Source organism: Somniosus microcephalus, chromosome 9 (genome assembly GCF_052327205.1).
Source record: "Somniosus microcephalus isolate GS21.2 chromosome 9, FLI_Smic_1.0, whole genome shotgun sequence".
NCBI lineage: Eukaryota > Metazoa > Chordata > Chondrichthyes > Squaliformes > Somniosidae > Somniosus > Somniosus microcephalus.
This window is the reverse complement of record NC_140995.1, coordinates 229,674,352-229,702,208: the sequence shown is the minus strand read 5'-3', so window position 1 is coordinate 229,702,208 and position 27,857 is coordinate 229,674,352. Positions and strand designations below refer to the sequence as shown.

At 44.8% G+C, this 27,857-nt stretch overlaps 2 protein-coding genes across 2 annotated transcripts in view; one reads left to right on the top strand and one right to left on the bottom strand.

Moving 5' to 3' along the window:
• Positions 1-3,187, top strand: part of LOC147113105 (mechanosensitive cation channel TMEM63B-like) — a 67,040-nt gene extending 63,853 nt beyond the window's left edge. Inside the window, 2 exon segments of the mRNA XM_085997978.1 lie at positions 1,403-1,567; positions 1,569-3,187. Coding sequence (XP_085854104.1) covers positions 1,403-1,567; positions 1,569-1,598 — 195 coding nt within the window. The 3' untranslated portion in view covers positions 1,599-3,187.
• Positions 3,188-17,068: 13,881 nt separating this feature from the next.
• The window catches only part of LOC147113104 (mechanosensitive cation channel TMEM63B-like), a 241,547-nt gene continuing 230,758 nt past the window's right edge, over positions 17,069-27,857 (bottom strand). The window contains exon 25 of the mRNA XM_085997977.1: positions 17,069-24,666. Coding sequence (XP_085854103.1) covers positions 24,514-24,666 — 153 coding nt within the window. The 3' untranslated portion in view covers positions 17,069-24,513. The remainder of the gene's footprint in view (positions 24,667-27,857) is intronic.

The window sequence follows — 27,857 nt, the reverse complement described above, 5'->3', positions numbered from 1 at the left end:
TGATGGATACTAATGGGAGCACGGAGGTAGCTCAACCAGTCAAGCGCTGGACTTGTGGCCAGAGAGTCCAGTGTTTAAATCCCAACAGCGTTTACTCGACTTCGACCTTTGCAGGTTGATAAAACGTTCTTGGGCAGAACTCGCCATTCGACAATGGAACCTGCGGACCGCTTCCAACAGACGATGTAGGCTAGAGATCAAATTCCACTGATATTCTCCCTCTTTCCTCCTGGAATGGTTATCAATTGGTATATTTGCAAAGATTAAGCTCAGTGTCTTCTCCCCACTCTGTCGGTGGGGGAGGGTGAAAGAGGATCTTGCAAATGCTTTCAAAAACTCACGTCTGCCAGGGTAGGACGTGTCCACGATGTTCCCTGCTGATGCTGGGACTCTGAGAACAGAAAATGCTGGCAACGTTAAGTGGAGTGAATGGACAAGTCAATATTCCAGGATCATTCACTGGAACTGAGGAAGGGTCCACACCTGGAACATTAACTTGTCTGTTGTCTCCACAGATGCCACATGACCTGTTGAGTGGTTCAAGCATTTTCTGTTTTTGTCCCACACTTGCTTGTTAATGTGTGAGCCTTGCTGGAAATTGGAGACTGGCTTGTAATTCCTTGTGAGGCTCTCCCTGTTCCACTCACACACACTCTATTTCTTAGGCTCACACGGCCCTAAGTTCGATCCCTGCTGTGTGCTGAGTTCAGTGATCTCTGCCATTGTGACAGTAAGGAGTATTACAGTTGGGTTGCTCATTCCCAGATTATCTGGGGACCTCTAAGCCCAAATACCCCCTTTTTTTGTGTTGGGAAGTGCTTATGTCTGGGAGAAGATAGCATCAGCCTGAACTCTGCTGGCCCCTGCAGTACAAACAGCCCAACAAGACTCCCAAACGACTAATGGGGCACTTGCATGAGCTACTGGAGGATGACATATCTCTGCAAAGCTTCCCACTGAAGGCATTGTTGCCTTTAGCAGAGGAATGGAGTAAACTGTCCACGAGCGAGAAGAAAACCCACAAGGGCTTTCAGGTAAAAATGCAATGGCAACTCTCCTTTCTTCCGCTCCAGTTCAATGGATAATGCATCTTGTACATCTGAGCCCAGAAAAGTCCCAGGCTCAATCCCTGGTCAGTGCCAGTGGAGGAGCGGTCATTGATCGCTGAGCTCAGAAGGATATGAAATTTGTCAGCGTTTTCTATGCAGTGACCAGTGCTGGCAAGCCTGCCTCTGTAGCTGTCTGCTAAGGACTGGAGGGGATGGTGCTGCAATGGCGACTCGAGCAAATAGCTCACCACCACTCACAGGCTGGGCTACAAAGGGAGAATGGCAGTGCACACTACTTTTAACAAGTTGACCTTCTGATCTTTGACCCCCCCCTTCTATCTGTACTATTACAGGCCTACGTCCCAAGAGTCCTGCGTGGGCCCAAGACCGAAAAGAGCCACCTGCACCAACACAACCAGCCATCGTATGGTGCCACGGGGGCCAGCAGTCAGCTGGAGGAGGAGGAGGCGGACGACAGCACTCCTCTGGACAATATTGAGGATGACGACCAAATATATTTTTGTGGATACTAGAGCCAGTGAGATCTAGAAACCTGCCTGAGCTTTAGCATTGGACTGCCAACCATGTGGGACTGTTACACTTCTGTTTTGGTACAAGAGGAATGGACAAGTGTTAAACGGCTCATTTACTTGAACCCGACCCTGCAGTAGCCATTATAAAATAGGAAACTTTTTTTTTGCTAATTTGTTTTTAATACTTGTGATTTTTTTAAAAAGTGGCATTTGGGTACATGAACCCTTTTATTTCTCCACCACTATCGTATGGTACGGGAGTTCAGTCCATTAACGAGTGGTACCATTATAGAATATCATTTTCTTTTAAAAACACGTTCCAAATGGATTCATTCTGTAGTTTCTCTCTGGTTGTGTCGTGGAGCAGATATGGGTTAAGAATGCTGCGTAACCTCACTACAGCACGTGCACAAGCAGTTGGCCTCTTTCTCCCGGCTTTTAAATCGGTGCCATTTTAAGGCGGCACAGCACGGTTGGGCTGTGACACCATCTCCCTCTCATTCCCCTTAATCCCAGACATAAAACCCACAGAAGAAATTGTTCAATTTTAGTCATAACTTTACAAAAAAAAGGACATAGAGGTAGACTATCCTTTATCTGCACTTCCATAAACCGAAAGTTTTTTCGTGGAGCGTAAGTCGTGCGCACGACATGACCAGAGCGGCGCCAAACATGACAGGAGTGGTCCGGGAGCTCTGCCTTTCCCTGTGAGCAGGGCAGAGATCACTGCGTTCCCTCCTGGGTAGGAGATTGCAGGCCGAGCTCTGGGCAGTGTGAAGGAGGTATACCGGGAGAGTGAACCCAACAATACAGCGGCCCGTCCGATAGTCGTCTTCTCCCCCCCGCCCCCCCCGACCTGATTTGCGGGCCAGCTTAGTGTAGGAGTCAGCCAATATCCGGCTTTCCCACAACTGGCGGCGGCAGTCTAGCCCCAGACCCCCGCTAAGTCAAGGAATTCAGAAACGGAGCAGGGGGAGCCGGAAACCTCGATCTAACGGCAGAAATCAGCAGCCGTTTTGTTCGTTTTTTTTTCTTCCCCTAGCATTTTTTTTAAAAAAGTCAGGCTGTGGAAAGAGTCTCTGTAGCTTAGCAACAGCTTCAGAGACGCTTCCAAGGCAGGGCCCGAGTGTTTACAAGCTGTGTTTGTCAGAAATCCTTCTGAAATCCGAAAAATTCCAAAAACCGAAACACAGCTGGTCCCAAGGTTTTCGGATAAAGGATAGTCTACCTGTATAAACAATCCCAATTTAATTATGAAGCCAAAGATTGGCAGGCGAGAGAGGTTTAATGGAATATCATAGAAATGTCAGTTTAGAGACCATGAGCGGTTAAATGGGTACCTTAATGGAGGTATATTAAGTATTGACTGGGTAATTCTGTAGTCCTTAAGTGAGCCAGGATACTCTAAGCAGACAATATAAATCAGTGAAATTTAAAACTGACTGGTATGGATGCTGTTTACCTAGGAGAGCCTTTCCTTTGATGCCCACTGACCTCTGCCTGACACATAACATTTGTTTCCTGGGCTACCTTCAACTGTCCAGTTATTTTTGATGACGATCATGTAACATATACGTACGCCACAATTAAAAAGTCTTAAACGATCACTGGCCGTCGATACATGCAGCTGCAAAAGACTGGGATGCAAACAAATGCACGTTGCTAGATAGGTGATGCAGTTCGACAACCAAAGACGTCTATTGGTCATACAAGAAACAATTTTCTTCTGAGATGGAGGAGGAGAAAGGATGTTGGTTCTGGAAATTGAGCACCGTCTCAAATGCTTGTTTTCCCAGCCTCAGGCATTCCCAAGTCCGGTGTCAGATGAGTTGACTAAGGGAGTCATAGGAGTTGTCAGCTCTGGTTGGATATATTCCTGGAGATGTTATCATGAGACCTCCTGCCATTGGTCACCCAACATGCCCGTACTTGTGATGCCCCACCTTCCCATGCCACTTGTAAAGTGAATAGACTCATTACCTGAGTGATTTTTGACCGTCAGCCAAACAGCCTTTTTTCCACATCGCATTTTTATTCATAACCAAACTGTCCAAAGAATTAATTTTTTTTAAATTAAAAAAAAAAACAATTTTGTATTATCCCAATGATTTTTCTCCTGAGGTCACTCGCAGCAGTGTCCTGGAGATTAGTCTTCAGTTCCTCCAGGAGACTCCAGGGCAATCCTGGAGGGCTGGCAGATGAAGAACAGCCAGAGTTTTTTTCAAATTTGTTTATGGGATGTGGGCGTCGCTGGCAAGGCCAGCATTTATTGCCCATCCCTAATTGCCCTCGAAGGTGGTGGTGAGCCGCCTTCTTGAACCGCTGCAGTCCGTGTGGTGAAGGTACTCCCACAGTGCTGTTAGGGAGGGAGTTCCAGGATTTTGACCCAGCGACAATGAAGGAACGGCGATATACTTCTAAGTCAGGATGGTGGGGAACTTGGAGGTGGTGGCGTTCCCATGCGCCTGCTGCACTTGTCCTTCTAGGTGGAAGAAGTCACGGGTTTGGAAGGTGCTGCCGAAGAAGCCTTGGTGAGTTGCTGCAGTGTATCTTGTAGATGGTACACACTGCAGCCACGGTACACTGGTGGTGGAGGGAGTGAATGTTTAAGGTGGTGGATGGGGTGCCAATCAAGCAGGCTGCTTTGTCCTGGATGGTGTCGAGCTTCTTCAGTGTTGTTGGAGCTGCATTTATCCAGGCAAGTGGAGAGTATTCCATCACACTCCTTAATTGTGCCTAGTAGATGATGGAAAGGCTTTGGGGAGTCAGGAGGTGAGATGCCGCAGAATACCCAGTCTCTGACCTGCTCTTGTTGCCACAGTATTTATGTGGCTGGCCCAGTTAAGTTTCTGGTCAATGGTGACCCCCAGAATGTTGATGGTGGGGGATTCAGCAATGGTCGGTGGTTAGACTCTCGCTTGTTGGAGATAGTCTTTGCCTGGCACTTCTGTGGCGCAAATGTTACCTGCCACTTATCAGCCCAAGTCTGAACGTCGTTCATTATAAAAGATGTAATAGCAGAGCACTTGGAAAACAGTGACAGGATCAGACAAAGTTAACATGGATTTACAAAATGTAAATCTTGCTTAACTAATCTACTGGAAGTTTTTGAGGATGTAACTGGTAAAATAGATAAGGGAGAACCAGTGGGTGTGGTGTATTTGGACTTTCAGAAGGCTTTCGATAAGGTCCCGCATAAGAGATCAGCCTGTAAAGTTAAGGCACATGGGATTGGGGGCAAGGTATTGACTTGGATAGAGAACTGGTTGGCAGACAGAAAGCAAAGAGTTGGAATAAACGGGTCTTTTTCCACGTGGCAGGCAGTGACTAGTGGGGTACCGCAGGGATCGGTCCTTGGACCCCAGCTATTCACAATATGTATTAATGATCTAGACAAGGGAACTAGATGTAACATCTTCAAATTTGCAGACGACACAAAGCTGGGTGGGCGTGTGTGTTGTGAGGAGGATGCTGAGAAACTCCAGGATGATTTAGACAGGTTGGGTGATTGTATCTGCCATGCTTCTGCTCAATAGAACGTGGATAAATGTGAGGTTATCCACTTTGGTGGCAAAAACAGGAAGGCAGATTATTATCTGAATGGCAATAGATTGGGAGAAGGGGAAGTGCAATGAGACCTGGGTGTCCTTGTGCACCAGTCGCTGAAGGTAAGCATGCAGGTGCAGCAGGCGGTTAAGGCGGCAAATGGCATGTTGGCCTTCGTAGCGAGAGGGTTTGAGTACAGGAACAAGGATGTCTTGCTGCAGTTGTACAGGGCCTTGGTGAGACCACATCTTGAGTATTGTGTGCAGTTTTGGTTGCCTTATCTGAGGAAGGATGTTCTTGCCATGGAAGGAGTTCAGCGAAGATTCACCAGGCTGATTCCTGGGATGGCAGGAATGACGTATGAGAGGAGATTGGGTCGATTGGGCTTGTACTCGCTGGAGTTTAGAAGAATGAAAGGGGATCTCATTGAAACTTATAAAATTCTGACAGGACTGGACAGACTAGATGCGGGAAGGATGTTCCCGATGGTCGAGGAGTCCAGAACCAGGGGGTCACAATCTAAGGATAAGGGGTAGGCTATTTAGGACAGAAATGAGGAGGAGTTTCTTCACCCAGTGAGTGGTGAACCTGTGGAATTCTCTACCACAGAAGGCAGTAAAGGCCAATTCATTAAATATATTCAAGAAGGAGTTGGATATATTTCTTAAGGCTAAAGGGATCAAGGGGTATGGAGAGAAAGCAGGGACCGGGTACTGAATTTGGATGATCAGCCATGATCGCATTGAATGGCGGAGCAGGCTCGAGGGGCCGAATGGCCTACTACTGCTCCTATCTTCTATGTTTCGTCCAGGTCTTGTCACATGCGGGCATGGACTGCTTCATTATCTGAGGAGTTGTGAATGGCACTGAACACTGCAGTCATCAGCGAATATCCCCATTTCTGACTTTATGTTGGAGGGAAGGGCATTGATGAAGCAGCTGAAGATAGTTGGGCCTAGGGCACTGCCCTGAGTAACTCCTGCAGCGATGTCCTGGGGCTGTGATGACTGACCTTCAATCACCACAACCATCTTCCTTTATGCTAGGTATGACTCGAGTCAGTGGATAGTTTTCCCCCCCGATTCCCATTGAGTTCAATTTTACTAGGGCTCCTTGATGCCACGCTCGGTCAAATGCTGCCTTGATGTCTAGGACAGTCACTCTCACCTCACTTCTGGAATTCAGCTCCTTTGTCCATGTTTGGACCAAGGCTGTAATGAGGTCGGAGCCAAGTGGTCATGGCAGAACCCAAACTGGGCATCAGTGAGCAGGTTATTGGTGAGTAAGTGCCGCTTAATAGCACTGTCGATGACACCTTCCATCACACTGCTGATGATTAAGAATAGACTGATGGGGCGGTAATTGGCCAGATTGGATTTGTCCTGCTTTTTGTGGACAGGACACACCTGGGCAGTTTTCCACGTTGTTGGATAGATGCCAGTGTTGTAGCTGTACTGAACAGCTTGGCAAGAGGCACGGCTAGTTCTGGAGCACAAGTCTTCAGCATGATAGCCGGGATGTTGTCGTGGCCCATAGCCTTTGTTGTATCCAGTGCGCTGAGCCGTTTCTTGATATCACGTGGAGTGAATCGAATTGGCTGAAGACTGGCTTCTGTGATGGTGGGTACCTCAGGAGGAGGCCGATATGGATCATCCACTCCGCCCTTCTGGCTGAAGATGGTTGCAAACGCTTCAGCCTCGTCTTTTGCACTCATGTACTGGGTGGGCTCCACCATCATTGAGGATGGGGATATTCATGGAGCCTCCTCCTCCCGTTAATGGTCCACCACCATGCACGACTGGATCTGGCAGGACCGCAGAGCTTTGATCTGATCCGTTGATTGTGGGATCGCTTAGCCCTGTCTATAGCATGCTGCTTCCGCTTTTTAGCATGCATGTAGTCCGGTGTTGCAGCTTCCCCAGGTTGGCACCTCATTTTTAGGTACGTTGAAGCTCCTTCTGCTCTTTGTAGAAGTAATCATGCAAATTAAGCTAATTTAGAAATAAGAGCAAGGGATAGGCTGGACAGCTATTAGATTAAGCTGTGATGTTACCTTTCCCTGCTGGGGGTTGGGGTGAATTTTGTGCTCAGTGTTGTGAAGGTGTAAAATAGTTAGAATTTTTGCAAACCAGAATTTGCCCCAACTTCAAAAGAGCACTCTTGCTGCCCATTTTACACACCACTTACCCTACGGTTTCTTTGAGTAAGATTGCTGTAGGTCCAAATCCAGTTTTGCTGAACACCTCAGTCAGTCCGCAAGTACGACCAAGCTTCTGGTTGCTTGCCGTTTTAATTGCCTGTCCCACTCTGACCTAGGCCTCCTACACTGTTCCAATTAAGATCTTTCAATTAAGCACTTTACAACCTTCTGGACTCAACATCGAGTTCAACAATTTCAGATCATAACCACTGCTCCAATTTTTTCAGCGAGCAGGTGCTGGTAATGGTTCTGATGTTGCCATCTACACCTCCTAGACCCATCTTTTGTTTCTTTACTTGTCCCATTACCACCCACTTTTGCCTTGCACTTTCACTCCCAATTCCATGACTTCCTTAAGCCACCAATCTCTACTATTGAACATGAGCCAGTTCTTTTTCAAATTCTATGTTGACCAAACCAGTTCCTATATTTACCAGTTGCAATATCTTCCAGAAAAATGTAATACAAGCTTATATACTCAACAGGTTATAGGGTGAAAAATGTGTCCATTTGGGTCAGATTGTGGCCAAAATTCTTGTTCCCAATTTTCACTTACACTGAGGTTACAATTGAAGCAGCTCCCTCATTTGTACCTCACGCTGGTGACTATTCACCTTTGAGCCGAAATAAGTATTGGTAGGCCAAAAGAAAATGCGTCAAGGTGCAAGACTCAAGTTTTTGCCATACCTTAATATACCCCTAGTGCAACAACAGATGGGTGATGCACTATCAACAACACCAAAGACTACGAGTTGAACTTATACGAAGTAGGCTTTTATTGACTAAGAACTGGAGCATGCCTCTGCTAGTGGATCCATCCTAAGAGCTCCCGGGGGAAGGGTGGTGAGTCACCTTTATACTCGGGCTTAGGGGTGGAGACATGCCCGGACTTGTACAGAGTTAACAGTGGTTTACCACAATGGGCAACTCTGCAATTGAGCTTCTGCTTTGTCTGGAGACAATTTGAATGGGCCATTACCAAGCTAAAGACATGACCATTTGTAATGGAGGAAAGCTCAAAGCTTCTACAGAAGAAAGATAGGTGGGTATCACCAAGGTCATAAGTGTTAATAAGCTTGTCTTGAGAAGACAATGTTCAACTTGTTCACACAGAGCAGACAATTATCAATGCGCACTCTGAAGCAGGTGCAATTGTAAAATCTAGCCTACGGCCCCCAATTCTAGATCGGCTTCTCATTCAGATGGAGGAAGCAGGAATATTAACCAACCAGTCTTTCAAATGGCAGTGAAGACAACAGTTGAAGGGCACTGTGGGGGGGTTTTCTTCGCGCGCCCCCCCCCCCCAAACTAATTTTCATGCCTCCTCTCCTGCAAGACCTTTTTGTGTGCTTTGATGTTTGTGCCCTGGTTCAAGTTCGATAGCTGCACAGATCCACAAGAGACCAGCTCCTCAGTAACACTTTTCCAATTTGAACACTTTTGGGGCAATTTAACCCCTGCCCAGCTGGCAGACACCAGATGGGCAGGTAGTTGAATTCAGCTGGGAAACTTAACCCACTAATATCACGCTCCATTAACCCCACCATTTAAGAAAGGAGGGAGAAAACGGGGAACTACAGACCAGTTGGCCGGACATCAGTAGTAGGGAAAATGCTAGAATCTATTATTATTCTTCTTCTTAGGCAGTCCCTCGGAACCGAGGATGACTTGCTTCCACACTAAAAATGAGTTCTCAGTTGACTCATCAGTCTAATGCGGGACCTACAGTCTCTGTCACAGGTGGGGCAGACGGTGGTTGAAGGGGAGGGTGGGTGGGGTGCTTGGGTTGACGTGCGCTGCTTGCGCTTGGCTTCCGCTTGCTCCTGGCGAAGAGACTCGGGGTGTTCGGTGCCTTCCCGGATGCTTCTCCTCCACTTTGTGTGGTCTTGGGCCAGGGATTCCCAGGTGTTGGTGGGGATGTTGCACTTTTTCAAGGAGGCTTTGAGGGTGTCCTTGAAGCGTTTCCTCCGCCCACCTGGGGCTCTCTTGCCGCATCGGAGCTCCGAGTAGAGCGCTTGTTTTGGGAGTCTCGTATCAGGCATGCAGAGCTGATCCGAGCTTCGATGCTGGGGATGTTGGCCTGAGCGAGAACACTGACGTTGGTGCGCCTATCCTGCCAATGGATTTAGAGGATCTTGCGGAGGCAGCGTTGGTGGTACCTCTCCAGTGCTTTGAGGTGCCTGCTGTACATGGTCCATGTCTCTGAAACATACAGGAGGGCGGGAATCGCTACTGCTCTGTAGACCATGAGCTTGGTGCCGGGTTTGAGGTCCTGGTCTTCAAACACACTCTTCTTCAGGTGACCAAAGGCTGCACTGGCACACTGAAGGCAGTGTTGAACTTCATCATCGACGTCTGCCCTTGTCGACAGTAGGCTCCCGAGGTATGGAAAGTGGTTCATGTTGTCCAAGGCCTCGTCGTGGATTTTGATAATCGGGGTGGGGGGAGCAAGTACTGTGTGGCAGGGGCAGGTTTATAGAGGATCATTGTCTTACGGATGTTTAGTGTAAGGCCTATGCTCTCATACGCTTCAGTGAAGGTGTTGACGGTGGTTTGGAGTTTGACCTCCGAGTGTGCACAGACACAAACGTCATCAGCATACTGTAATTCAATGACAGAGGATGGGACGACCTTGGATTTGGACTGGAGGCGACGGAGGTTGAACAGTTTCCCGTTTGTTCTGTATTAAGGACATGGTAACAGGGCAGTTAGAAAATAATAGGATTGGGCAGTGTCAACATGGATTTATGAGAGGGAAATCATGTTTGGAGTTTTTTGAGGTTGTAACTAGCAGAATAGATGAGGGGGAACCAGTAGATGTGGTGTATTTGGATTTTCAGAAGGCATTCGATAAGGTGCCACACAAGAGGTTATTAAACAAAATTAGGGCTCATGGGATTGGGGGTAATATACTAACATGGATTGAGGTTTGGTTAACAGACAGAAAACAGAGCAGGAATAAACAGGTCATTTTTGGGTTGACATGTTGCAACTAGTGGGGTACCGCAAGGATCAGGGTGCTTGGGCCTCAGCTATTCACAATCTATATCAATGATTTGAATGAGGGGACCAAATGTAATACATCCAAATTTGCTAATGATTCAAAGCTAGTTGGGAATGCAAGTTGTGAGGAGGATGCAAAGAGGCTTCAAGGGGATAAAGGCAGGCTAAGTGAGTGGGCAAGAACATGGCAAATGGAATATAAGGTGGAGAAATGTGAAGTTATCCACTTTGGTAGGAAAAATAGAAAAGCAGAGTATTTCTTAAATGGAGAGTTGGGAAATGTTGGTATTCAGAGGGACGAATCACAGTTAATATGCAGGTACAGCAATTAGGAAAGCAAATGGTATGTTGGCCTTTATTACAAGAGGATTTGAGTATAAGAGTAAAGATGTCTTACTGCAATTATATAGGGCCCTGGTGAGACCACACCTGGAGTATTGTGTACAGTTTTAGTCTCCTTACCTAAGGAAGGATCTGCTTGCCATAGAGGGAGTGCAACGAAGATTCACCAGACCGATTCCTGGGATGGGGGGATTGTCCTATGAGGAGAGATTGAGTAGACTAGGCCTATATTCTCTGGAGTTTAGAAGAATGAGGGGTGATCTGATTGAAACATACAAAAATTCTTACAGGGCTTGACAGGGTAGATGCAGGGAGGATGTGTCCCCTGGCTGGGGAGTCTAGAACCAGGGGTCACAGTCTCAGAATAAGGGGTCGGCCATTTAGGACTGAGATTAGGAGAAATGTCTTCATTCAGAGGGTGGTGAGTCTTTGGAATTCTCTACCCCAGAGGGCTGTGGAGGCTCAGTCATTGAGTATATTCAAGACAGAGATTGATAGATTTTTGGATATTAAGCGAATCAAGGGATATGGGGATAGTGCAGGAAAGTGGAGTTGAGGTCGAAGATCAGCCATGATCTTATTGAATGGCGGAGCAGGCTCGAGGGGCCAAATGGTCTACTCCTGCTCCTATTTCTTATATTCTAATTCCCATAGAATCTTAGAGTACAGAAGGCCATTCGACCTGTTGCAACAGTGCTGGCTCTTTGAAAGAGCTCTTCAATTTAGTCTCACACTCTAGCTTTTGCCCCATAACCCAGCAAATTAGTCCTCTTCAAGAACATGCCCAATTGCCTTTTGAAAGTTACTATGGAATCAGGATTCCACCACCCTTTCAAGTAGTGCATTCCAGATTTTAACAACCCGCTGTGTGAAAGCTCATTTCCTCTCTAGTTCTATGTGTGTATGCAGATCGGGGTCCAATGACTTCATCGGGGCCCGACTGCTATTTGAACTGGTGGCTTTCCCACCAGGTGAAGACAACAGGAAGAGGAGCCATGGCCAGAAGAGGCCCAAAAAGGCAAGTTTTTTTTAATTTTTTACTTTCCTTGCAGGGCGAGGCGCACTACTGCCTCGGACTCCCCCCCCCTCCTTCCCGATCATGAGACCATCCAGAAACCCCCTCCCCACGTCTGACCTGAGTGCCGGGGGCCGTGATTTCAGTTCTTCCCAGCGCCCTCCTGTTGCCTGATATTCTGCTGCCCGTCAGTTTTTGGCAGGCAACTGGCCAGGGGCCATGCAGTCGAGGCCTGAATTTAAAATCGGCCGGGGCCTCACGCTGCCGAAGGTGGGGGGTTTGACACACTCCTCAGCCCCAACCCACCCAATTCTAGCTCTGGGTTAAACCTGGGCCTCGTGTCTAATTGGGATGGCAATGGCCTATTGGAGGCTTAGATGTGTGGACTGAGAACAGTGGCATGAACAACCACTTGAATAGTAAATACAGTTCAGTCTTTGCTTTATAAAACATATATATATGGGCACCCATAGTGGAATTGATGCCCTGTGGGCAGACCCACATGTAGAAATTAAATGTTTAGCCCATGTTTTTACAATTTTTGCTATTTATTGAACATCTTTAAACACTTTGCAAGTTCCACAAGATGGCAAAACAGTATAGAGTCAGTGCCAAAACAGGAAATCAGACACAAAATCGTTCCGTCATGACAGAGGCAACTTTTAAGATTTCCCTCATTGGAATACCTTGAAATTTGATCAAAAAGGTTGGGCATATTTTTCCTCCTCTTTTGGTAGGGAGCACATCCATTATATATTGAAAAGTCTTCGGTCCAGCACATGTCCATCACACGCCAGATTGTTACAGATGCAAAACAATCTTTATATTAAAATATAATGAAAGTCAGTCACTGACCTGGAGCCTGAATTGTCCGAGCAGTTACAAGTGCCCTCTGATTGACCTCAGAAATTTCTAAGCCGCCTACAACTTGCCTGGATTTGGTTATCGTTAGCAACGGGCTTAAAGGGACTGAGCAGGTTAGTAGCTAATCATCACAACTGTGGTCCAGAGCAAAGACTACCCATGAACAACACCATGGGAGATCTGCTAGCTTAGAATCCTGTTGGAAAGAAATGGGAAAAGCAACGATGACAGCAGTACTGCACTAAAACAACTGATTTGTACATATCAACTGATACTCAAATGTCATAGGTCTAGCATGTATTGCATAAACATGTTACCTACATCCAACATAACACTACTGTACTATGGTCTACTCCTATAGTTACTTACAGCTTGAATTGTATGTACATATAGTTCTGAGTGCCATGTACCATTATCTGGTAACATTGGGAATAGAACCCAAAGTTCCACTTTACCCCACACACACTCGCTAGCACAGGTTGTAGTGTATACTGCAACTGGCAAATAAACCAAAACCTGGCCCATTTGGTTTGACTGGGCCAAAAACCAAGTTCTTTGGATTGGTTTCAGAGTTCTCGCCCAATACTAAAATTATTTGCAGTAAAACAAATGTGAAATGCCCGCTCCCTGCCCAGTTTAGGTTTTGTGCATCAGGCCTCGCTCGGCAAAAGGGGTGGAAGGGTTTGGACCTCTGGATGTTGTGCTGAGAAGCAGCAATGGTGCGACACCAGCCAACCCACCCCCCTCAGGGTGAGGAACAGGAAGGAGTTGGATGAAGCTTTTTTTCGATCACCTCAACAATGTGCCCCAAGCGTAGAATTTTCCAGCACGACTTCCACTTTTCATACTTTGGGACCCCCCCCTCTGAGCAAGACTGTTAAGTTGGAGATGAACTTGGGCCAGTATTGTGCTGCAGACTCCATCTGCACACAGTTACAAGTGAAGAGTAAGACAGCTGTAAAAAGCAGAGCTGCTGGGAGCACAGAAACGAGACTCAGAAATTATTTACCAATGGATTAAAATTTCTCGTTCACCCCCCCCCCCCCACCCCCAAGACAATTGCACAACATGATGCCAGGACTGGGTCTGCTTCTGGAAAAGGTGGGACTTGTACAAGTCGGACGGTTTACACCTGAACCAGAGGGGAACCAATATCCTTGCGGGGAGGTTTGCTAGCACTGCTGGGGGGGGGGGTGGGGGGGGGGGGGGGGGGTTTAAACTAACTTGGCAGGGGGATGGGGTACAGAGTGGAGCTATAGTAGGGGGTGATTTACAGCCAAATACAGAGGGAAAAACCAAGTCAGCTGGGAAGGCAGAGCAAATATGTGAAGGCAAAAGAGAATATGGCAGGGCTGGAAGGCATTTATTTTAATGCAAGGAGTCTTGCAAATAAGGTGGATGAACTGAAGTTGTTGTTGAACACATGGGAGTACGATATTGTTGCTATCACGGAGACATGGTTGAGGGAGGGTCAGGACTGGCAGCTCAATATTCCGGGGTATAGAATCTTCAGGCGAGACAGAGGGGGGTGTAAAAGGGGAGGGGGTGTTGCAATATTAATTAAGGAGTCAATTACTGCTGTAAGGAGGGATGATATATTAGCGGGTTCCTCTAATGAGGCCATATGAGTAGAACTTAAAAACAAAAAGGGTGCAAGCACTTTGCTGGGAGTGTACTATAGGCCCCCAAACAGTCAGGGGGAGATAGAGGAACAGATATGTAGGCAAATCTCAGAAAAGTGCGAAAATAATAGGGTAATAATAGTGGGGGATTTCAACTTCCCCAATATAAATTGGGATAGTCAGAGTGTGAAAGGCTTAGAGGGTGCAGAATTCTTAAAGTGCATCCAGGAGAGCTTTTTGAGCCAACATGTAGAAAGTCCTACAAGAGAGGGGGCGGTACTGGACCTAATTCTGGGGAATGTAGCCGGGCAAGTGGTGGAAGTGTCAGTAGGAGAGCATTTTGGCGACAGTGACCATAATTCGGTGAGATTTAAGGTGGTCATGGAAAAGGACAAAGACGGCCCGGAAATAAGGGTTCTAAATTGGGGGAAGGCCGATTTTAATATGATAAGGCAGGATCTGGCCAAAGTGGACTGGGAGCAGCTACTTATAGGAAAATCCACATCAAAACAGTGGGAGACTTTCAGAAGGGAAATAGAGAGAGTACAACGCCAACATGTTCCTGTAAAGGTCAAGGGTGGGACCAACAAGCAAAGGGAACCTTGGATGACGAGGGATATACAAAAATGCATTAGGAATAAAAGGGGGGCTTTTGGCAGTTACAAAAGACTAAAGACGGAAGAAGCCCTAGAGGAGTATAAAAAGTGCAGGGGCGTACTTAAAAAAGAAATTAGGAGGGCGAGGAGGGGCCATGAAATAACACTGGCGAGCAAAATAAAGGAAAATCCTAAGATGTTTTATAAGTATATTAAGGGCGAGGATAACCAGGGAAAGGGTAGGGCCCATTAGGGACCAAAGTGGCAATCTGTGTGTAGAGCCAGATGAGGTAGGCGGGGTTTTAAATGAATTTTTTGCATCTGTGTTCACGATGGAGAAAGACAATGCAGACATAGAAATCGGGCAAGGGGACTGTGACATACTTGAACATATTAGCATCGAGAGGGAGGAGGTGCTAGTGGTTTTAGCAGGCCAAAAAGTGGATAAATCCCCAGGCCCGGACGAGATGTATCCCAGGCTGCTGTGGGAGGCAAAGGAGGAGATTGCAGGGGCTCTGACACAAATTTTCAGAACCTCTCTGGCCACAGGGGATGTTCCAGAGGACTGGAGAACAGCTAACGTAGTACCATTATTCAAGAAGGGTAGCAGGGATAAACCAGGGAATTACAGGCCAGTGAGCCTAACATCTGTGGTAGGGAAATTATTGGAAAAAATTCTGAGGGACAAAATTAGTCTCCACTTGGAGAGGCAAGGATTAATCGGGGATAGTCAGCATGGCTTTGTCAAGGGTAAATCATGTCTGACAAATCTGATTGAATTTTTCGAGGGGGTGACTAGGGGGGTGGATGAGGGAAATGCTGTGGATGTGGTTTACATGGACTTCAGTAAAGCTTTTGACAAAGTCCCGCATAGGAGACTGGTCAAGAAGGTAAGAGCCCATGGGATCCAGGGGGCCTTGGCGCGTTGGATCCTAAACTGGCTGAGTGGCAGGAGGCAGAGGGTGATGGTCGAAGGTTGCTTTTGTGACTGGAAGCCTGTGTCCAGTGGGGTACCTCAGGGATCGGTGCTGGGTCCCTTGTTGTTTGTGATCTACATAAATGATTTGGATGAGAATGTAAAAGGTATGATCAGTAAGTTCGCAGATGACACGAAAATTGGTGGGGTGGTAAATTGCGAGGAGGAAAGCCTCAGGCTACAGGACGATATAAACGGGTTGGTCAGATGGGCAGAAAAGTGGCAAATGGAATTTAACCCTGAAAAGTGCGAGGTGATGCATTTTGGATGGACAAATAAGGCAAGGGAATACACAATGAGTGGTAGGACCCTAGGAAGTACAGAGGGTCAGAGGGACCTTGGTGTACATGTACATAGATCCCTGAAGGCAGCGGAACAGGTAGATAAGGTGGTTAAAAAGGCATATGGGATACTTGCCTTCATTAGCCGAGGCATAGAATATAAGAGCAGGGAGGTTATGATGGAGCTGTACAAAACGCTGGTGAGGCCACAGCTGGAGTACTGTGTGCAGTTCTGGTCGCCTCACTATAGGAAGGATGTGATTGCTTTGGAGAGGGTGCAGAGAAGATTCACCAGGATGTTACCTGGGATGGAGTGCCTCAGCTATGAAGAGAGGCTGGACAGGCTGGGGTTGTTTTCCTTGGAGCAAAGGCGGCTGAGGGGGGACCTGATTGAGGTGTACAAAATGATGAGGGGCATAGATAGGGTAGATAAAGAGGAACTTTTCCCCTTAGTAGGGGGGTCAATAACAAGGGGGCATAGATTCAGGGTAAGGGGCAGGAGATTTAGAGGGGATTTGAGGAGGGACTTCTTCACCCAGAGGGTGGTTGGAATGTGGAACTCACTGCCTGAAAGGGTGGTAGAGGCAGGAACCCTCACAACATTCAAGAAGCATTTGGATGAGCACTTGAAATGCCATTGCATACAAGGCTATGGACCAAATGCTGGAAAATGGGATTAGACTGGACAGGGATGGATGGGCGGCGCAGACACGATGGGCCGAAGGGCCTCTTTCTGTGCTGTAAAACTCTATGACTCTATCTGCCCCACCCTTACCTCTAGTAGGGAATTAGACAGTGATTGGGGTGTGTCCAATGCGCAAAGACCTCTCAAGCAATTTGGATTGGACTTGCATGCAGGAGGCACTACATTACAGATAGGCCAAGCAAGCATAAATCTGACCATGCACTAGATTTAGATCAAGAGGAAGTACATGCATGTGCAAGAATGCACGCACGGGGGAAGCAATGGACAATACACATTCATGTACTGTCACACAGTAGTTACACACACACTATAAATAACACACAACACATTGGGGGTGGAAGGGGAAATATCAAATTTATGTTTTGTCTCTTCCACATAATGAGAAGTGGTGCTATTGTACAGAGTTAGAACAGCTTAAAAAAAAAACTTTGTAAACATAATTTGCATGCTGTTACAGTCAGTAAATATTTTCTAAACTAGGTTTCATAGTGACTGACAGGAAACGCTGATTTTTAATTTTTAATTTCATTTTTTAAACTGACAAAATATATTTTTTACATTACCCTGTGCATGATAGCGATTCAGGGGGAGGGGGAGGAAGGATTCCAGCTTCTTGTTTTTGCACTATGAACTTCATCTGAACAGCAACAAGAGATTTCACAAACAATGCAATACCTTGGACAGAAATTTAAACGTGCAAAAATCCATTGTGTGTGTTTTTTTTTTTAAATAGTCATATTTAATCTCAGTAGCTTTTTTTTCCTCTATAGTTTTTTTTTTGAGAAAATGTTTTTCCTACAAAATGGAAATCCACTTCATCCCTTGAACTTTGATTGAATACATTATCCTTTTACAGCTCCGCTCCAAGCTTCTCACATGCCCTCAGAAAGCATTGCCATCGCATTCTGAACCGGGCTTGGAACGGTTCAGCTAGCCCATATACCAGTGCGAACTCTCCCAAAATGTACAGTAGTTAGCAGCACTGGTAGTGTGATAATTACCTCATGTGATTCTTGCCCTCCCCTTCTTGGGCATTTCTAATTTCAACCAGGCTGATCTGGAGAATAGCGAGGGCTCAATGACTGGCTCAAGGACAACACGGAGGCAGGCCTGCAAATGGGTCGCTTACACATCATCTCATTTAGGGATTGATCTACACAGAGCAGGGAGCTAAAGGGATGAAGCTAAAATCACACAAGACAAAAATGGAAGGGAGGAAGATGATGATGATCCGAGGGTCTTTAAAAACACAGCACGAATCTAAACTAGCCTAGGTTTAAATATCATTTCAGTTTTGAGAACTGTAGGGAACTTCAGCTCGGGAGATATTGGCTCAACATTTAAACCTCTAGGCGAAGGAATGTGGGGTATAAGGGACCTGACTCCTACATAATTAATAGCTTAAGTCAGGTTGGGCAAATTGCAGTTTGCTGTAATGTGATTCTAATATTCAAAATCAGTATTTTTTCTATTCTCTCTTCGTCCCATCACCAAAATATGACTTCCACTATTTTAACTGGACAATTTCCAATCCATGTGAAGGACTGAGTGGAGAGGAGATTCCTGAACAAGCAAGAGCCCGCAGTTAGGAGCCTCTTTCCATCAGCAGATTGCAACCACCAAATACGGCTTCTGACTGTCTGAGGCTGGAGCTCCGAGAGGCAAGTGACGCCAATATAAAAACGCAGTGCAATCAAAATTTGTTAATATATTATATACATTAATAAATTAAAAAGTTAAATAAGTTTCTTAATCTACCTTTTGGAACTCTAGCCACCAATACATTAATAGCAACTTCAACCCTGCAAGGCGGCCATGGATTTGAAGAGGGCTCTAATGCATGTGGGCCGCACAAGTTCTCTGTTCTCCCAAACATCCATTTTTTTCCCTTTCCTTTCTAGGCCATTTGGCTCTCCATCAGTTAGAGCACTGAGGTGGTGGCCAAGGGGTTAGTAGTTGAGACCACTTGCTGCTAACAGTGTCCAGTCAACAGCAACTGCAATCACCCTCTCGGGCCGTCTTTCCTCTCTTTGGGCTTGCCTTCCATAGGGCAAACACTGTTTTAAAATGGTGATGTTACGATACAGCGTTAACTAATTTCTAAAATGAGGTAATAAGTCAATTTCTGCGATTTAAATCTTTATATGTGGGTGAATTTTGTGCTCTTTATTCGGGGGACATGGAATACTGCCCTTTCGGCCCAGACTGGATTCAGAAGGTCAATGGGGGGGGGGGGGGGGGGGGCGATTTCCTGTTTTTTAATAAATGGCACTTAGCACAGAGGAAATATTACCCCTTAGTGCACCTCTATGCTGCATCAACATTTCCATTCCCCATGCCTGCCATTCTTATGGCTTCTCTAAATTAAGATTGTCAATTTGACTGTGAACCTGTGCTCACTAAGAACTAGGTTGTGAAGCTGCCTAAACTCGTAGGGTAGGGAGTGAGGCAGGTAAAGAGAGCGAGAGAGAAAATAAAAGAGAGGGGAAGAAAATGATTGATTTCTCAGTCTGGATAGGTCCAAACCAAAGTCCTCAGATGAAAGGTCTACGTGTTAACCCACTGTGGCACCAAGTCCCATGGAACAGAGCCAGTTTGACACATTTTGGGTACATGCGTTTTCAGGAATCTATCGTGATGTGATATCGGAGCTTGCTGCTGGTGCTGCAAGAAACCACCACACTTTAACCTCTGAGACAGACCCCTGGCTAGGATCAGGTTACGCGCAACCCTCTCCTCAGGTGAGGCATGCCAGTTTCAAAGTATGCCATATAGTCAGAACTATCAAAACAACACACCATCCCCGAGGGATAGGGAAAGAGGCGAGAGGAGGAGAAGGAGGAAGAGAAATGGGAGGAATAAAGACAGCAAATGTTGGAAATCAGACATAAAAACAGGAAACACACGTTTGCAATGAAATTCAGGTCAACATCCCAGGTGTACGCCGTTCTTCAGATTGGAGGTGGGCAATAGTGGAATTCAAACCCTTTTCCACACCTGTGCAAAGCAAGATCTTGATGGTTATGCCCTGAGCTGCAGGACACTAGATTTTAGAAAAAGCAGTGGATCAGTGATAAAAGACCAGTTAAATCAAGGGGCAAGAGAAGGAGGCAGATTTGACTTGACATTGTAGACATACAGTTGACCCGTAACAAATGTCTTACTTGATGAGCAGAGGAATGTCATTAAGGTTTTATGTGGCTGATCTAATAGACAATATAAAGCTCATTACATGAAGACAATGTTAGAGGGCGCAGCAACACCCATAAACAACACAGTTTACATCACAGCCAGCGTTCTAAAGGAATTCTACCAAGTAGGAGTACATTGCTGTCTCAATAGATGTATTTCTGAACAAATACTAAACATCCAATGAGCACTTGCCGAATCACACTTTTCCAATAGCTTCCTTATCAAGATAATAAATGCTCAAAAAAGTCTCTTGGGTATTTTTAAAAGTTGAAATATGATCATTCCTTTCATGGATTAGAATGGGACACATCGGAAACCAAATGGGAATTGAGAATTGGCCAAAAGTGAAGAGACTATGATCAAGGAGTCAGTTATTGGAGTCATTCTTTTTGTGGAATGTAGAGTTTATAGGCAATATTACTTTCAGTTACAATGGACCAGTAGCAACCAGGAAATCACTCACTTCTCCCTTGACCATGAAAGGGAGACACCTTCTATAAATTAAAGTGCAGTACTAAGTTTATTATATTAAGAAAAAAACTAGCAAACAGCAGAAAATTCAGTGTGCATTAATTGGGTTTATGCTCACTGAAGAGAGATGCCAGCACTGGAGAATTGAACTTTTCTTTTGCACCCAGATTCAGGATCAAGCATTTCCAAGTTAGGCGCAGCATGGATTAAGTTGAGTAAAGGTGTCTCTAGCTCGTTCTAACAATTCTAAATCTGAATCTCAGAGGGGGATCCCTTACTGCATCTGCATCAGCCTAGGGATTATCAACATGATTCCTTGCTTACTCAGTTTACCAGGCTAGCCCAGGAATCCCAGGCAACACCAACTGGAGACAATTATAGCTGACCCTTCTGGAAAGGGAATGTCAGTAGAGGTTTCAAATCAGATGCCGGTCTCCTCACAGAGTTCAGTGCTCAAGGAATGCTGTGTCTGAGGTGTCTGCCTTTAGAAGGATTTTTAAGTTCTGACACAAGTAAATATCCACAACATTAATAGACTGCTGCAAATGGTATGAACTATTAATATTTTATGACTTTACTGCAGATGGTGTCACCAGTACCACAGGACGGATGTGAAGCAATTCGCTGGTCTATATTAATTAGATTACATTATATACACAATACTTGCACTTTAGTACATTCAGCTATGTACATGTAACCCCATCCCACAACAACATCTTACTCAAATGCACTTTAATGAACCCATGATGTATTCTTGTTTTCGGGTATATGTGAACGTACGTAACAACTGATGTCAGTTAATAGAGGGCATGTTTAATAGGCAGTAGTTCTCAGGTGCTAACCCCTGTGATACTGAAATCAGTACAACCAGGATTTCACATTCTGAAACTCAAGGGTAATTTAATTTCTGGCAAGGGCAATCTAATTAATTCAGGTCAATGTTAATGTTATACAGTCAAGTCACTAGATAAATGCATGCACAATATTGCAGTGGACCAAACCCCTGCCCAGTCACTCCCATTATATAGAACTCATTAAAGCATAAAAATGATCTCCCAAATGCAACACACCATGTGCTGGGTGCAGTCAATGCACTGTCAAATGCCCCATTGGGACAGTGACATATGTAGGAATCCAATGGCTTGCACAAAATGGCCTTTGTGATTTCCATGCTTTCCAAACATATTGTATTGGTGAATGGTTAACTGAATAGGGAAGAAGCATGAAGATTTACATATTGGCCTGCTATTTTAATTTAGAGTGTACAGAAGTCCCAAAGTGTTAGGTGCCTTGGCAAAATGGGTTCTGCGTTTAATCCGGATTCCACGGTGTTATAATTCAACATAACACACTACTCGAAAAGTTATCCTGGAGTCACTGCCTTTCAGTCAACTACAAAGACAGTGAGAGCCTGGCACAAACAAATCCCAATGACTAGCATATAGCTTCTTCTGACAACTCTGAAAATAATAAAGACAACAAACCCTCCCTAACCCCCAACTATACAGAAAATTGTTCAAGTATCATGGGGAAGAGTTTAATTCTCTATCCACCTCACTTTAAAAAGACAGTATTTAATATAAATTCAAGGATGCAAACTTTGTTCAACAATAATGTGCACTTCCTCCAAGATCAAATTGCAAATGAAGTTTGGACAGGAAAGAAAAAAAATGGAAGTACAACTGGTGAATGGGTTAGGGTTCCGTTACAAAGGAATGTTACATTTCCCGCTATAAAGGATCGTTGCACACCCAGACAGACTAACCATTGTCTCACTTTTACTCTTTCTGTAACCTACTTCAGGAGGAATGGAGTCTCTAGTAACGTCAGCAAGCAGAGACTTCAGCAAAACATTACCTCATCAGGATGGGTGATGCAGTTCACGGGGTGTGTGTGTGTGTGTGTGTGTGTGTGTGTGTGTGTGTGTGTGTGTGTGTGTGTGTGTGTGTGTGTGGGGGGGCGGGGGGGAGCTTAGACTAAATACAACTGTATTCGGGTCTGTAATCACAATGATACTTCAGTTACCATAGAGAGGAAAGAGGGAGAGAGAGGAATAAACTATTTCAATTCGGATTGTTCTTTAGTTGCAACTTGATGGTAACCATTAATAATCTTGATTTCCAATTAGCTCCCTACCATACTGCCACACTTGATTGAGGATACCCTCGCCAAGACAAACCACGGTTGCACCTCAATCTGTACTGGTTTTAGTTGGGAGATGTTACTACAGGAAACTTTGGTTTATCCGGAGGTTGTATGGCCGGAAACTTTGCTCTAACGGCAGAAATCAGCAGCCGTTTTAGTTAGTTTTTTTTTTCTTCTCCTAGCATTCTGTTCTTCTCCTAGCATTCTGTTAACAGGCAGGTTCTGGAAAGCGTCTTTGGAGCTTCGCAACAGCTTCAGAGACGCTTCAAGGTACGGGCCGAGTGTTTACGAGCTGTTGCTGAGCAACAGTGTTTGTTGTCAAATACGGAGGTTTTCATCTCCGTATGCTTCAACGTTGACTTTGCATGTCCGGCACTTTTGATAGATTGGCAACACGCCGGTCCCGTCGGTGCCGGATCTCAGAACTTTTCCTGTAGTTATGTTTTCATAAATAAAAGTATACCAGCTACTTCATCTAGAGTTACTTTTTTCAGCATCTGGGAGGTGCTACCAAACAGCGGCAACTCACTTTTACATGCGCTGTAGCGGGGAAACAGAGGACAATTGACAGACTCGACCTTCAGACCTGGTCCTTTTCATCAGACAACCCACCCTTGCTACCTTGCACGCTATTTAACGCATCAGCTGTCGGCTGTGGCGCTCAGTTACTTTTCCAGCTAGCTCTATCCAAAAATCATAGACAAAAACATTTGCTAAATACTCAACTGGAAATGCTGCATGCATCTGAATCTTTTAGTTCTGAAATAATTGTATATGATTTGAACATGCCAGGTAGATGATTTAACTCACCCCCACCCCCAAACACACCAGCCGAGAACTTGTCGCTCGGATAGGTAATGAATTTATAATAAATATGCCACAACCTCCATCAACAGTACTCAATGCGTCCAGGAGAAAGCTGCAAGGGGAGAGAAAAAATGACAGAAGTACAAACACATCAGGAAGCCTGCAATCGCAGCATGGGATCTTCAGAGCACTCCCCAAGCTCACTTTCACAGTCCCAACAGCGATTGTTTGAACTACACAGTAACCCACAGACCCAATGACTTTTTGCCCATTACTCTCTGCATTTTGTGCACACAAAACTTTAATTTTTTCCAAATATATAGTGCAGCTGCATTTGCGTCCGTGTGCATTTTTAAAAAAAGTTAGAAAATGTCCAGCACAGTTTGGCGCTACAGTAAGCGCACATCTCAAACCCTGGGTGAAAAGGCAGGATTTCTACAGGCCACCTCCTCCTACATAACCAACAAGTCACGCAGATGGCACCTGGCACCGAGAACACATTTAAAATGCTCCTGTTTGATCACCTTTAGAATGGTTTGGGGAAGCAACAACAAAAAACCCCCCACTGATTTTTTAAACTTTTAAATTTAACCATATACTTACAAATATTCCCACATGCTGGGTCAATATTACTGTACTTAGTTGTCCACATGATCTGAATCAGAAAAGGGTCAATTTCAGCAAGGATTTTGCAACACAGTGATTCTCTTTTACCTCACAGAGGATAAAGCACATCAAATGTCTTTCCTTCTCTCTCTCATCCCACCCTTCTCCCAGTGACAGTATGTGTGCTTCTGTAATCAGGCTCACTTGTTTGTTCCCTACTCCGGTGGCAGGCCAGTAGAAGTCTTTCCTAGGACTAATGTTAGAGATGCAGCAAATTTTCTCCCACTAATATAAATGTACATGATGGCTGAATGTTTAGTCGGGCAGGTAAAAATGTGTAGCTACCCCATCATATTCCACTTCTACTGTGTTCCTCCCATCAGCAAAACAAATACAGGAAAAGTTTAGCAAATTGCATCGTACTGGTATAGGCTACACAGTACCGCGGGTTAGTAATTACAGTCTGGGGTTTTCATTGAACCAGTAGTGCCATGGTTCCCTGATCCTAAACTGTGCAGTCTTATTTTTTTTTTAAAAAAAAGCTCCTCTTCATTTTTCACTAATGGTGAACTTCGTTTTCAATGAGACTGTCTTCGCAGGACTGGAACGTTCCTTCGTTAGTCACTTCCCTGGTGTCCTTCTGCGATGCTGGCTCGTCATCTTCTCCCGTGGGCTCAGATTGAGGGTCCTGCAATACCTGGGCAATGTACCTCTGTTGATATGAGAATTAGCACAGGTTAGTACTGCATTGGTTCACAAAGTAGTCTGTCAAAGCATAGGGAGAGATCATCTGCATCCACCTGTACAAAGTGGCATTTTGCATTAAATGGTCCCTATCTATTTTTGATTTTCTTGAAAGATCCATTGGGGCAGAATTTACTATAACTGGTGAACGAACTGTTGGAAATTAAATGGGCAAGGGCAAGTCTATGAGCTTTTGCATGGCAAGTTGCTGTAAGTGAGAGGTGGAAATGGTGCAGCGCCCCCTACAGGACACCTGGGACCTGAGTGAACAGGGAAAGCAACTGTGTATCTCCTTAACCAATCAGATTGAAGAATTGTTAATGAACAGCACAGAGTCTGAACCTGGAAGTGCAAGTTAGAATATTGAATTCAATGTCAAATCAGGTATAGAAGGTGAAATAAAGAGGGGGGGGGGGGGAAGAAAGACTGGATTAAGAGAGAGAGAGAAAGAGACAGAAATAGAAAGAAAAAGTAAAAGAAGGTTAATTTGAATTTTTAAATAAAGTCTCCAACTACAATTAAAAGCTGAAGGAATGCGACTCCACACTTGCAAAAGTTAATTTGCAGTGCCAGAGGTTGTTTAGCAGTAATTAAGAGTTATCAAGCCATTAAAAAGGGTACTTAGACTGAAATGGACAAGCCCCAATTTTCTGTGGCGAGTTTAGTGCCAATCTACGATGCAAGTAGAGCTACTTCATGCCATTCAATACAACTGAATGGGGAGCAAGACGCCATTTACGCACAGCTTACGAAGGAGCGGCGCATCTCGGACTGCAACTTCTGGATTTCCGTGTTTAACTGTGTACCTGCACTCGCCTGAAGCTGCTGTCCGGTTTGCACATAAAGAACGATGTGCACTGTTAACCTCACTGTTATTTTTACAGTAAATTCTAGCCCATTATAGAATCAGACATTACAGTATAGATGGCCGCCATTCGGCCCACTGTGCTTGTGCCGGCTCTTCAACTGGATATATTTACTCTAATCATGTTCCCCTGCATGATTCTATATTACATTTTTTGAATACTTATCCAATTCCATTTTAAATTATGCTATAATCCCTGCCTTAACTGCTAGTTGTGGTAAAGCACAGCACACTAAAAACCTGTAGACACATAAGGAACAAATACTTTACATTAACATACACTTCCACCCACATTCCCCACTATTTCCAGTAACCTTTTTCAAGAACATAATAGGAGCAGGAGTAGGCCATTTGGCCCCTCAAACCTGCTCCCTCATTCTACAAGATCATGGCTGATCTTCTACCTCAACTCCACTTTCCCTGCATTATCCCCACATTCCCTTAATATTTAAAAATCTATTGATCTTTATCTTAAATATACTCAACGACTGAGCCTCCAGAGCCCTCTGGAGTAGAGAATTCCAAAGATTCACCACCCTCAGTGAAGAAATTTCTCCTAATCTCAGTCCTAAATGGCCGACCCCTTATTCTGAGACTGTGACCCCTGGTTCTAGACTCCCCAGCCAGGGGAAACATCCTCCCTGCATCTACCCTGTCAAGCCCTGTAAGAATTTTGTATGTTTCAATGGGATCACCTCTCATTCTTCTAAACTCCAGAGAATATAGGCCTAGTCTACTCAATCTCTCCTCATAGGACAATCCCCCCATCCCAGGGACCAGTCTGGTGAACCTTTGTTGCACTCCCTCTATGGCAAATATATCCTTCCTTAGGTAAGGAGACCAAAACTGTACACAATACTCCAGGTGTGGTCTCACCAGGGCCCTATATAATTGCAGTAAGACATCTTTACTCTTATACTCAAATCCTCTTGTAATAAAGGCCAACATACCATTTGCTTTGCTAATTGCTTGCTGTACCTGCATGTTAACTTTCAGTGATTCGTGTACAAGGACACCCAGGTCCCTCTGAACACCAACATTTCCCAATCTCACCCCATTTAAAAAATACTCTGCTTTTCTATTTTTTTCTACCAAAGTGGATAATTTCACATTTCTCCACATTATATTCCATTTGCCATGTTCTTGCCCACTCACTTAGCCTGTCTATACCCCTTTGAAGCCTCTTTGCATCCTCCTCACAACTTACATTCTCACCCAGCTTTGTATCATCAGCAAACTTGGATATATTACATCTGGTACCCTCATCCAAATCATTGATGTAGATTGTGAATAGCTGAGGCCCAAGCACTGATCCTTGCAGTACCCCACTAGTTACAGTCTAGAATATATAGAATTTTGGAGATGACAACCAATGCATTCACTATCTCTATAGGCACCTCTTTTAAAACCCTAGGATGTAGGCCATCAGGTCCAGGGAATTTATCAGCTTTCAGTCCCATTGATTTCTACCGTACTTTTTTTTTTTTTACTAATACTAATTTCTTTCAGTTCCTAATTCTCGCTGGACCCTTGGTTTGCCACTATTTTCAGGAAGTTTTGTGCGTCTTCTTCCATGAAGAGAAACAAATTATTTGTTTAATTTCTCTGCCATTTCCTTATTCCCCATTATAATTTCTCCTGTCTCAGCCTGTAAGGGATCCACGTTTACTTTCGCTAATTTTTTCCTTTTTACATACCTATAGAAGCTTTTACAGTCTGTTTTTATGTCTCTCGCTAGTTTATTCTCATTCTATTTTCCCTTTATCAATTTCTCGGTCCTCCTTTGCTGAATTCTAAAATCCTCAGGCTTACTACTCTTTTTGGTAACATTCTAAGCCTCGTCCTTTGATCTAATACTATCTTTAACTTCTCGTTAGCCACAGTTGGACCACTTTTCCTGTGGCGTTTTTGTGCCTTAGGTTTGTTGTAAATTATGTATTAATTCTTTAAATGCTAGCCATTGATTGTCTACCATCATACCTTTTAATGTAGTTTCCCAATCTACCTTAGCCAACTTGTTCCTCATACCTACGTAGTTTGCTTTGTTTAGATTTAAGACCCTAGTTTCGGATTTAACAATCACTTTCAAACTCAACATAAAATTCTTTCATATTATGGTCACTCTTCCCTAAAGGCCCCTTTACTACAAGGTTATTAATTAAACCCCTCTCACTGCACAACAGCAACAAACATGAGACGAAGCAATACGTTAAAGTAATGACTGTACTGTGCTACGTTTCAGTAAAAATTAGATTAACAATTCCGATTCCTCACACCACCCAACAATTTCAGCT